Source organism: Quercus suber, unplaced genomic scaffold (genome assembly GCF_002906115.3).
Source record: "Quercus suber isolate HL8 unplaced genomic scaffold, Cork oak 2.0 scaffold_574, whole genome shotgun sequence".
Lineage (NCBI taxonomy): Eukaryota > Viridiplantae > Streptophyta > Magnoliopsida > Fagales > Fagaceae > Quercus > Quercus suber.
Genome location: NW_027070019.1, coordinates 109,013 through 122,381, shown reverse-complemented (window position 1 = coordinate 122,381; position 13,369 = coordinate 109,013). Strand labels below are relative to the sequence as shown.

The 13,369-nt window shown below is 32.2% G+C and overlaps 1 protein-coding gene across 1 annotated transcript; it reads right to left on the bottom strand.

Annotated features, from left to right (window-relative positions):
- Positions 1–633: 633 nt before the first annotated feature.
- Positions 634–2,826, bottom strand: LOC112027986 (protein kinase PINOID 2). The gene is made up of 2 exons (XM_024060618.2): positions 2,102–2,826; positions 634–1,601 (listed from the first exon to the last, which is right to left on the bottom strand). Exons 1-2 carry the CDS (start codon positions 2,668–2,670, stop codon positions 752–754), a joined length of 1,419 nt encoding a protein of 472 aa, XP_023916386.1. The 5' UTR covers positions 2,671–2,826; the 3' UTR covers positions 634–751.
- Positions 2,827–13,369: the final 10,543 nt, after the last annotated feature.

Below are 13,369 nucleotides of genomic sequence, written 5' to 3'. Positions count from 1 at the left end.
TATCGAAGTGGTCCAAACATGCATGATATCTATCTTTTCTTCTTGTACCACACAATTCCCGATTTCTTTCTTTACCTTTTCTAAGCCCCAGAGCCACCTAAATTAACAAGCTCATGACTTTCAACAACATCAAATATATGTCTCAAAATCCACTGAATTAACCAGTTCGGAGTAATAGGATAAAGCACAGACCACAAATGAGTATTAACAACTTAATTCTAATGGCCATAAAACAAGAGGGGGGGAAAAGAAAGAGGGAGCAAGAAAACATTATGGTTTTCTTCTTCTTTACTTTGTTCATAGAAAGGAATGTGAATGCGTGGATATGAAAATGCCCATATGAGAAAGTAGACAATCTTTTCAAACTTGGAAAAAAAAAAGAAAAAGTTCAGTTTTCCTTTTGTAATATTTTTTTCCGTGATAAAGACGAGTAATTATTGTGATCACATGAGTTCATTAGAGTTCTCATGAGAATCACATTGGGACAATTATGGGATCCCCTTCCTTTTACACAAAAGCAAAAATATTAATAATATACACGAGATAGAGGGACCATACAATACCTAAAAACAAGTAATACTTTATAAATATATTAATAAAATAAATGTAAATTCAAAGCATAGTGACTCGGTCTTACATCAATTGTTTTAATCCTTATCATTAGTAGGGAAAACAGAGGATAACAACTCTTTCTTTGGTGCCATACATGATATTTGCTTCCTGTTTTACCTAATTTTATTTACATCTAAAGTTAGAAGTAGTCAAAATGATGAGGGATTTGATATGGTTGATCCCTCTCTTTCTTGCTTAACTTTGGTAACAAAGCTCTACTCCTAAACTTGTGTAGATCACTAGGGACTTCAGGTGGTCTGACTGACCTAATCAAAGCCCAATTCACACCCTTGAAAAACTCATGCCTCTTGATCTCAACAGAACCCTTTAAGCTTCCAATTCTCTTCTTTGGATTCTTCACTAACAGCTTGCTAATAAGGTCTTGAACTTTCACCATCTCTTCAAATTCTTTGCTGCTACTAACACCAATCCTTGGGAAAGCTAGTGGCTGTCTAAGGATGTTGATGAGGGTTTTCTCATTGTTTTCACCTTTGAAAGGTGTTCTCCCAAATAACATTTCATACAAGAACACCCCCAAAGTCCACCAATCCACTGCACTCCCATGGCCTTGACCTGATATCACCTCGGGTGCTAAGTACTCGTGTGTTCCAACAAAGGACTTGGAACGAGCATTTATTGGCTCAGCCACTAGTTCTGGATCAAGTTCTAGGACACCAACTTGATTTGTTATTGTTGTAACATTATTAGCTTTCTTTTTCTTGGTGGAAGCTGAGAAACATGAAAGCACAGGTTGCATGGGGGCAACACAAGAAGGTGTCAAACACTTTACATCCTTGTCATTGGGATCCAAAGTACGGTTTGCCCTTAGGAGCTTGGGAACAACATCACATTTGAGTGAAAGATCGAAATCCGAAAGCATAATGTGGCCATCTTCTCTGACCAGCACATTTTCTGGCTTAAGGTCTCTGTAAACTATACCCATCATGTGGAGATACTCTAGTGCAAGGAGTGTCTCAGCAGCATAAAACCTATGATAACATTTTCATTACTCATTAGTAATAAACTTCCACACATAAAACTAAGCATACACAATAAATAAAGGAATATATAAAAAGCAAGTAATGTCACACCAATAAAAGTACTCAATATCATCTTTATTGGAAATGACTCCATTTTATGTCTAAAGTGAATTTAGTATTACCACATTTAAATAGCGCCTTTCTAAAAAAAAAAAATTTAAATCACGCGTCATTATAAAATAAAATTTTAATTGTAAAATTAATTTTCTCCGTTTCAAATAAAATAGAGAGTTTCCTACTCTTTATGGCTAGCTCATTATTTCTTTGTATCATTTGAGGTGGAAATTAACATGGACTTCTGGTAAAACATGTACGTATTTAATTACCTTATTTGTTGTTAACTTATTTACTTACAAAACCTACTTTAAGCTACTTTTTGTCTTACCAATTTCTTTATTAAACAAAATTTGACAACTACACAAACAATTCTGAAGATCCAAGAGACTTACTTAGCAGATGAAATGCAAAATCGCTTTCCTGGCTGGCGTTGTCGAGCAGCATACAAATCTCCACCAGGGCAAAACTCCATGACCAAGCAAGAGTAATGAGAAGCCTCAAACTCAGCATACAAAGTTGGCAAGAAAGGGTGATCAAGCATACCCAAAATCTCCTTCTCCATCTCAGCCCTCTGTAGCTTCTTCCTTATAGCAAGTGCTTCTTTGTCCACCACTTTCATGGCGTAAAAACACTGTGGCAACCCCACCACAGGGTTCCTAATCTGGCAAAGGTACACGTTCCCTATGTCACCACTTCCAAGCCTACGTAGAAGCCGAAAATGGTCAAGCCCAACTCGGCCTTTTGAGCTCTGGAGCCTCCTCATGGCTTCCCATGCGGCTTGGTTAGCCTTGTGGGGTTTGTGAGAGCTTAAAACAGAAGTGTCAGTGGAGGAGCATACAGAGACTGAGCTCCTTCGGCTACCAAAGCTGAGGTTACTCATCCAACTACGGCTTGAGTCTGGCACGGTTATTGAGGAGCAACTACTATCATAGTCTGATTCATCTCTGGCTATGGTGGCCATTGTTGTTGTTGCTGTGGAACATGTAATATTGTGTATGTGTGAGTGTGAGAGGTTTGCTCCCTGGCTTGCTTTCTCTGGCTTTTTATATACACAGTCACAGAGCCTTTGTGGGTTTTAGCGCATGAATTATGTAATGTGGTTTACAGGAAGTCTACAAAGTGATACTTTTGTTAATATAATACAATTTGGGAAATAACTTTATCTAATAAACAAAAGGGTGTTTTGTTATGTTTTTATGTGGCTAGTTAAATGCCACTACTTTCACTATATATCTCAACATTGCCATTATTACTAATTTCATAATAATGAACAACCCAAAAAAAGAAAATTCACAAAAGAAATTGGTGGCAAATTAAAGCTTTGTTGGAGTGAGCTACATTTGTTAGTGTGTATATCATACTTTTGGGTACAAACTGTGACCAAATTTTATGTTTAATTGTTTCTTTTGTCCCGGTGTGTTGTGTGGCTGAACCTAGTAGAATCTGCTGAGCTAAAGAGTAATGTAAAACAGAAAAGAAAAGAAAAGAAAAGAGCTTTGATGTTGTGTGAGGCATGCTGAAACTGACACAACCACTAATTTTTGTTCGTTCAAAGTTGGCTTCCAAAAAGGAATGTCCATGCATGTTACACTACACTATACAAAAAAGCATTGTAACTTGTATCTTCATTCTTTTATCTTATCTTAAAATTGATTTTATGGCATTCATCACTCTGTTAAAATATACTTTTGAACTTAGATGCAATATCAACCTTTCGGAGGGAGACCATTTTCCCATTGGACCAATTGAACACTAGATATACTTATCCTATCATATCTTTTAGTAATTTTTTTATTTATTACCATGAAAGAAAATTATTAAGTTTTTATAAGGAGTTGAAATTTTTATACCTTTTAACCACAGTAAATAATGTGTGTAATTAAGAATAATTCTACCGTTATAAATTATTTTTTAATATTTTTACAAATCATTTATATAACAAATTTTACTGGTTGATATTTAGATTCGCTACTAATTTGTAAAGCTGTTTGTAATTTTAGCAATTTTTTACAAATAATTACTAATAATGGTGTGTTTTGACTTTGATCACTCCTCAAAGAAAAAGAAAAACATTCTAAACTGACTTTGTGTACGCGTAAAATTCCGTGGCGTTATTGTTATTTTGAAGCAGCAATTGTGTGTTTTCTCAAAGTGGACGGTCAAAAGCTTTTGTTCTTTTGTGCTAAAAAGGTTTTGTACACCGAATTTCAAGATTCGTTTTCCAAGGCAACAACAAGGGCGCGGTAAGAAACGACTTCGTTTGGGAGCATCCCAAAAAACTAACCGACGTCATTCATTTTCACCGGTCGCGTCAAACACATTGCCTCATCATCTCACTCAATGATTTGATTTGATTTTCCATTCGGTTTTTGGAATCGTAGTTTCTGGGAAAAGTTAGGGGTATTTTGGTAATTTCATCCTTGAAGCTGCATGGACTAGTTTAATCGGTATTGTACAGGTAATAGAAAGCTAGCCAGAGAGAGGAGAGAGTGCTGAGTGCACGAAACACCCGTGCCCCAAATTCAATATTTCCACCTTAGTAGAAATATTAGGTGACTTCATCTTCATATTTATATATCTGTTTGCATAAATATATGATGATTCATATGTAACTTTATTACATTCTTGTCATGCATGTGATTGTGAACCCATAAGGGGATCTGTATTGGGTCCATATATACCAGCTCCTTTACACGTGCCACTTTTTAAAAAAATAATTGCCATAATAACTTGGTGATATATGCCATAATAACTTCTATATTGGTAATAATTTGGTTTTCAATTTTACTCTTCTTCCAATCTCATTTAAGCATTACACAAGTTCTAGGAAATCTTTTTGAATTTTTGCTATATGAAAAAGGAGATTTATGTTGTGAACTCATCTGTCTTATATCACGTGACTATAATGAATAATATCGCTTGTACTACTAAGGTTTTGATGAAACTATCATTGTGAGCACAACAAATTTGTTGAAGCACTACTATTCGAATTACTCAACTCCTGCTAATTATCATGTAAAGCGATACGAGAACTTTTACTACCACACTAACCTCATAATGATACAAGCTCTAGGAAATCACAACAATGTTGTTGGATAATCTTTACTGCATAATTGAAATGAAACTCATGTAGGATCTGCACATTTTAGCATTTCAAAGTACCATCAAGGGGAAAATTACCAAGAATAGCAATGATTAAATGGAGCCATTTTAAAAGTTGAGAAGAGTAGGATTAGGACAGACAAATCATCGTGTTTTGGGGGTAATGATAGGCTCGCGTTGTAAAGGGACTTATTCTGAAGTACTTACTTACCAAAGCAAAAGACTATTCAGTTCCCAATTATTTTTTCTTTTCCTTTTTGTTATTTTAATAGTAATAATAATTGTATATAACTCATATGCTAATATTAGTAATTTAGTATGTTGTACGTGACTGAACCACTTGTGCTTCCTGCTAATGAGAAGTTGCTTCTTTGGTGCATTAAGAAACAGAATTAGGAATTCATATGTGGCGGTCAAAGTTTTAACTATAAAAAATTAAGTCATAACAAATATACTAAAATTCAACCCTGAATTAATATATAAAAATAAAACCAATATCCATTCATTGTTAACAAAATATAAATAAATAAATAAACACCAAAAAAGAAGAAAAAGTATTCAATAATGATTTTCAATTGTAAAGTCATCTTATATCAGTGACGAACTTGATCTCATCTCTCAACATAGCAAGCATTCATGTATAACTATAAGACAGATATGATGAATGCCTTGCAAAATAATTTCACAGTGGTAAGTACAACATTAATCCATATTCCACCGTCACTAAATTTTTGGATAAACACTTTAGTTGTTGATGAATAAATTGCATGGCATCAAGTCCTCTCCAGAACTTCATGAAAAGAGTTATGATAAATTGATAATTTCTTAAATAATGGTGCATAAAAACTTTTTTTAATAATAATTATAAAAGCACAATCTTTGCATCCCTAACTTTTGTCTAATTCTTAAATCTTTCAACAATGAATGAATCCTACCTAAAAATCTTAAATGACTTACTAAAGAGAAAAGCATGGCAGATACAAAGTTGTACCTTTATCATTCAAATATTCAAGCCACGGAGGAAATAGTGTGAACCACCAACATTTCAAAGTTATATTTATAACAGTATCTCATTATATTGCCAATATTCTTCTAACTTAAAGACCTTAGTAATCCTAATGGAGAAAAAAACACTCATGCAGTCCGTTAGGTGGAGCCAAAAAAACATGGTAGCACCCAAATTTCAAAACCCCACTTTTTCCTATTTTCACTTTCAAATGACAAATAATCAAAATATTATTATTATACCAAACACAAATATGGGTCACATGGCTCTCTTTTATTTATTTATTTATTTTTCTAACATCTTACAATTTTGGAGTTTTGTTTTCAATTTTTGAGGACTTTATATAATACTTTATATAATATATATATATATATATTTTTTTTTTTGAGTCCAAACTTGAAACTTCAACTCACATATATTTAAATACATTAAATTAAATTTCAAGGGGGCCATCGCCCTCTTAGTCTTAGAATAGTTCCATTCTTGAGGTGATCATGCTTTTTATTTTTTTTCGCTAGTGATATCATTATACTATGCATCATCTCTTCATCAACCTCGTTATAGAGGCATCATATTCCCCACCTTTTTGCTTTATATCGGACAACAAAGATCAACCTATAAATCTGGTTCTATATACTTCTTGTCACATACCCCATTCCGTGATGCCCTTTTTTTGGCCCAATAATAATCACATTTTTCATTTTTTGTACCATCTTCTATTTCAAAAGCTAAGGAAAAATCCAAACGAAAATTGAGCACATTTTTTTCACTCAAAAAAATGTAAGATGTAAATATATAGGTTAATATGATGGGGATGTTGGGGAAGGTCACAACACATCTTGTCCTACATTTGGTGGGATTTGGACCTCTACAGAAACCCTTTGAAAATTTGCTTTGTACGTTTCACTTAAGACAATTAAACTTTTATCCTTTCGTCCTTCCTCTCCTTTTTTTTCCCCCACATTTCTCTGTAGGATCTTATCATATTCACTTTTGGTTACAATTTCAGGCAACACTACTAGCAAAAATTGCAGTGTTGCAGGGTAGCAAATATTTGGGAAAACTCAAAGCTCCATAACTTCCCCCATACATTCTTCTCCCCTACCATTAAGATCATAAAATTACACCAACCATTTTTCTAATGGTTGAAAGTTGAAAGAAAGAAAGAAAGTTTCTCGTTATTTTGGCCAAGTTTTTGTTATTGTATTGAAGTTGAATTGCTTAATGCAATATTGCTTCATTAATATTTCAGTTTAGGAACTCATAGTTAAGAATTAATGGACCATATGATCAAGAATGGTCTACTATCAAAAAAAAAAAAAAGAATGGTCAGTGTTGGGGCCGTTTTTGTCGACTTACTCTGTATCATGCTTTGATACGTCTACTATCAAAAAAAAAAAAAAGAATGGTCAGTGTTGGGGCCGTTTTTGTCGACTTACTCTGTATCATGCTTTGATACGCTAATAGTTAGACCCGGGTTATTTTGATGTGTGCGGAACGCCACCGTTTGATTCCTAAAAGAAAGAAAGAAAGAAAGAAAGAAAGTTTTTCATTATTTTGGCCAAGTTTTTGGCATTGTATTGAAATTAATGCGATGCTTCAATAATATTAAATATTTTGGTTTAGGAATTCATAGTCAAGAATGGGCCAAATGATCATGAATGGTCAGTGTCGGGGTCTTTTTATCGCCTTGTTATGTGTCATTCTTCAACAGGCTAATAGTTAGACCTGGGTTATTTGACATAGGTGAAAAGTCACAAGATGCAAATTAGGTTTATACTTCAAGAAAATTTATATCTTTAAATCCACGATGAGAGAGTCTGAAATCCACCAAAAAGTAACAGAAAAAAAATTCTAAAATTTTATTAATATCAAAACTGAATTTACCTTGAAAACTATAATGCATTTTGAAAGCTCAAATTAGTGTGAAAACATTAAAACTTGTTCAGACCCCAATTTTAAAATTATGGCTAGATTGCTTTTACTCTAACTTAACAAAATACGGAACAAGAGTAAATATACACAATAAATCGGTAATACTATTCTAAGTCATATCCAACCACAATGAACAATAAATGAAAAGTTTAAAGAGTAGGGAAGGGAGATGCAAACACAAGATAACACCAAGATGTGTTATCGAAGAGGAAACTGAAAAACTCAGCGAAAAACCTCTCTGCCCCAAGTCAAAATTGATCCACTAGTGAATAAAGTTGTAGTACACGAATAATACAAGACTCTCCAAGCCTAGTCTACCCCATGTACTTGTGCCCACCAAGTTCTCGCTACTAACGGACTTTTCGGAGTCATGTCTTCACTAGTTTTTCGGATTTTGCAATTTATCCAAATTGCATCCGCCATTTAATGGCTCCTTCTAATGCTTCCCAAAGGCACCAAAACTTGGCTCAACTCTTAGATTTGGTGTGGTAAGTGTTTAGGCTAAGAACCTTTTAAGGATGTAGTGAAGGAGAGGTAGGAGTAGAGGAAAACCAAGAGAAAATGTGTAGATGATTGTGGGTATAACAATCTCTAACTCTCAAGTGTTTTTGCTAGAGTTTTCTCTTTAAAAAGCACTCCTTACATTTCGTGGGTAATGAGGGTATTTTATAGTGTGAGTAAATAATTTGATAAAACACTTTTTCTTTTTGCCAAACAAAGAGTTTTGCAGGTACCTCGCGAGATGGCATTTCTTGCAAAGTATTCGCGAATTTGAAAGCCTAACATGACTCTTCAGCTTCTAGTCATGTGCTTCACACATGAACTTTCGCAGATTACTCTTTTCGTGAACTTCTTGCAAACTAGTTGCAAACTCCATTGATCTTCTTTTGATGCTTGACACTCATCCCTTACAATTAAACCCACATAAATATAGGGAATGATTGAAGAAAATACAATCAAATTTGGCACAAAATTAAAGCCAACAAATGCTAGATAGAAATCACAACTTTACACATTTAAATAAATAAAAATAATAAAAAATAAAAAAAGTCCTATGGTTGCTAGGAGACACTTAGAAAACCCTAAAACACTCTTAGGGTAGCAAGGAAAAACTCCCTAAAACCCTAGGCATGAAATTAGACTATAAATTTGAAAAATTATCAAAAATAAAAATTGAAATAATTGCAAAGTCAAATCATAAGGTCTCTAGGAGATAGGCTAGAACAGATAGAACATTATTCTAACATTTAAATTGAAAGTTATAAAGGAAATAAAATGACTAAAAAGGCAAAAACAAAGATTTAAGGGCCTAAATGAATGAATTTGCCCAAAAAAGGCATCGACCACGACCAAAAGTGATGAGTTTTGCTCCCACTATTGTTTCCCTTCATGTCACCAATTTTCAATCAATTTCATCACTAGCGCTAAACCTAAATTGGAGGAGGAGAAGCTGTATTTAGGGAGGGTGTGTCGGTAGGTGTAAAGGTTTTTGACATTTCCAACTTTTTTTTTTTTTTTTTTGGGTTATAAGCCAAAGAAAGAAAGAAAGAAAAATCAAAAGAGAGACTCTCTCCTACTTTTGGGATTTTTTTCGTGTTGAATTCTAGCGATCTTTCTATTTAAGGAAAGTCTAAGACATTTGTTTGACATCATATTTGGGAGTAATCGAGCCTAATACTAATGCTAATGGGTTGCTTGTTAGATGCTATTTTTGTGTTTTTCTTAGGCAATAAAATGAAGTAACAAATGAGGGGAGTAGAAAAGTTAATGAGAAAAGATTATTCTCACGCGTTAAGTAGTTTAGGAGATGAATCATATAAGTAGATGTGAAGAAGTACATAGACTATTGTTAGCAAGGCCAAATATAAATAAATAAATATATATATATATATATATATTCAACAATAAACCCATAATAAGGTATTTAGTACCAATTGAGCTAATTAGAATCTACATATATATAAAACTATTTAGTAATAAATAAGGAGAGTAGTAGGTTTGGTCCATGCGTTTAGGCTTCTCTTACTTATTTTTGTTATGGGTTTTTTGATAGGCCCATAATTTGTTTTTAAAAAAGAATGTCCTCAACAATAGGTAATAGTACAATTACAAGCATTCAGTGGAGTTTTTATAAACCATTAGTGGTTATGGGACACATTTTCTCCGATAGCCCTATTATGAGCAAATATATTTAATATTTAAATTTTTTTAAGAAAATGGAGTGTTTCAGAATTTGTAAATGATTGGTTTTTTTTTTTTTTTTTTTTAAATGAAATGTAAATGATTGGTTTTGTATTTTGCTAGTTCTTCACACACTTTTAAGAGATGGACAATTTACTTGATGCAAAATTCATGTCAATGAAATTGGGCCCATTCTAAATCATAGTTAGTCTAAGTTTTCAATTAAGAGTGTCTATTTTATTTATTTATTTATTTTTTTTAATGATGCTGGTTGCTTAGAATGGTTACTTAGTTGGATTGAAATGAGAGGGAAATGAAATTTATGAACATATTGGAACAATGACAGTGGCAACCTGACAAACCCACAGTTCCCACACTACAATGTGTATAAAACTGTCAAAATAAAGAAAGAAAGAAACGTCACATGGTTACTTAACATAAGTCTGTTTATATAGAAAAGCATGAATTTCAGTGAGTCGACCAAATTCAAATCAGATATGGATGCATATACTGAGGAACTGAACTTGATCTTTATATGTTTCTGATGTAGTTATTGTCTGGAACAAGTCATCATGGGCAGCTTCATCTAAGGGGGTCCAAGACATTTATTTTGTATTTATGCTATGCATTGGTTTGAATGCTAGTTTTTTTAATTAATTAGCAAATTCATATCCAAATTGGTCCCACATCACTCTGAATCAGATACCTCCAACAAGGTTTTCTTTTTTCTATATATAACCAAAAAAAAAAAAAAAAAATTTGAATGCTAGTTTTTTTAATTAATTAGCAAATTCATATCCAAATTGGTCCCACATCACTCTGAATCAGATACCTCCAACAAGGTTTTCTTTTTTCTATATATAACCAAAAAAAAAAAAAAACAAAATCATATCTCCAGCAAAGTTAGACACTAAACAAAATGTGGTTGTGCTTTGGAACCGATAGCTAAAAAAATCAAATAATATAAAAATAATAATAATTCTAGATCGAGCAAGAAAAAAAAAATTCCTAGATCGAGCATAGAGGAAGTTATTAAAGCACACCCATCCATTTTAAAAGTAATAAAATTTTTATTCAAATTAAAATTCTACTACGTACGTACTAGAGATTTTGGAAATTTAAAAGAAATTTCATTATTAAAAAAATCTACCACAATTTTTTTAAACAAAAAAAGTTGGGTCAAATATGCTATGATTGCATTATGTGGCTCAATGTAAGTATTAAAAGTTGCACAGCATAATTTTTTTTATGTGGACAACCTTTCCTTTCTTCTTTAAGGGGAAAGAAGTAGAAAGACCCCAATACGGGAGGTTGCACGGGTGTTTTTACTTCTTTATTTTTTCTTTAAGGGGAAAGAAGTAGAATGACCCCGATTTATTCAAGATTTTCTCCCTTATGTCGTGTGGTGCACTATAAATTCATTAGAATAATTAACATAGTTGCTCTAAGTGAAACTCATTGTCAAAATTTCAAAAGTTCAACAATACTGCTCTGTTTAAAATCGTACGTCCATGAGTTTTTAGAAATTTAAAAGAAATTTTATTATTTATTTTATAATATTTTAATTATCTATCATAATTTTTTTTAATAATAAAGTTGAGTCATACACATTGTGCTTGTAATATGTTTTTTTTTTTTTGAGAAAGGTGCTTGTAATATGTGACTCAATGTAAGTACTAAAAAATGGACAACCTAATTTTATTATAAGTACTTAAAATTTATTAACGTACTTTATTTCTTTATTTTAAGTGAAACTCTTTCCCCAAAGGTTTAATAAATTTAAGATAAACCAAACAACACTTTTGTTCATCCAACAATTGGGAAAATTTCAATTTTACATGTATGCATATATTAAATGGTTTCTTTTGATTTCTCCCCTTACACTTATTAATTGTGTCAATTTCATTCCTTGAATTTCAAAATCAAATCAATTTTATCCATAATCAAGTCAATTTATAAGAATAAAATTGATTTGATCTTGAAAATTGAAGAATAAAATTGACATAGTTAATAATTGATAGACCTTGATTTTGATAGTTAAAAGATAAAATCTAAACAATTAAATGTATAGGGACGAAAACTAAAACTTTGACAAATATAGAGGTACCAAATTAATAGTTTGACAATTAAAATACCACTCTAATTAAAACTCAATCATAAAAAGTTTAAAGAAATTTAATAGGAGTTTCATCTTTTATTCTATAATCAATTGTAATATTTTGTTTTTAAAAAAAAGTTGGTCATATGCTATGTGCATTTGTCATATAACTTAAAATAATTATATTCTTTTTTGTTATCTATTTTATTATTTATTTTTAATTATATTACTGAAATATTTTCTTTAATCATATATAATTCTTAATCATCCATATGGAATTAGCCACGTGAAAGAACAAATGACATTTATGCTTTATCTCAAAATGACTAATTTAGTTACAATTGTGAATCTTTGTAGTTGTTAATAAAGGCTAAATCCAATCAACGTGCCCAATGTATGTAGGACTTTGCACATATTCACACAAAACACAATAATAAATAATGAATATCCAATCAATCAATCAATTTGGCAATTACAATAAATAATGGTGTTAAAATATGTTAGTTGAAACTACTTATAGCTTGCTATCTTTTATTATTATTAAAAGAATCAAATACTATATCCTCTTCTATAAATTATCTAATATAATCTTTTATTTATTAATACTTTTTTTTTTTTGAGAAACAGCTTGGCACTGCATTAATCAAATTGCTGGTATCAATATCTAGAGGAACGGATTCCATTCAGATTAAAAGCAAAAAAGAAAATCTTACTCTCCTAATGAAGGCATATGCTACAATATTATCTTGCCTATTGAAAGAAGGAAAAACAACAAAAGTTTACAAAAGATAGCATGTCATTTACCAAATGACCAAAAACAGAATGAAATGTATCACCACAAGGAAAAGCATTGATGACGATTTCGGTGAAAAACATATCACATGTGCAACTACATGATGATTTATTAATACTTAATAGTTAAATATGTATCACTATTTTTTTAATCAAAATCTCCTAGCATGGATTAAGGACTAATTATAAAATTATAACGGGATATTTGACAGGTCCTTTTTTTTTTACCCCCATATTATTCCCATTCAGGCTTCAAGCCAGCCTTTAATTCAACCTGGTAGACATTCGGCGATTGTCAAAAGGTACCCCAGCTGAAGTTCCTCAGCTCATTGTTGCAAACTCTGTTTCATTGTCTTTTTTGGTCAATCACAAGCCCATTGGACCTAAACCTACCCAATAATAATAAAGGTGGATTTGGGTTTTTGCTTGGGTGTGTTTTCCCTTTACTTTTCCTTTGGGTACAGTTAGCTAGCCCTCTCCACATTGCTAACCCAGAAACATGGTTCTGCGTAACTGCTGAGTGGACATAGAAGCTAAGAAAATAAT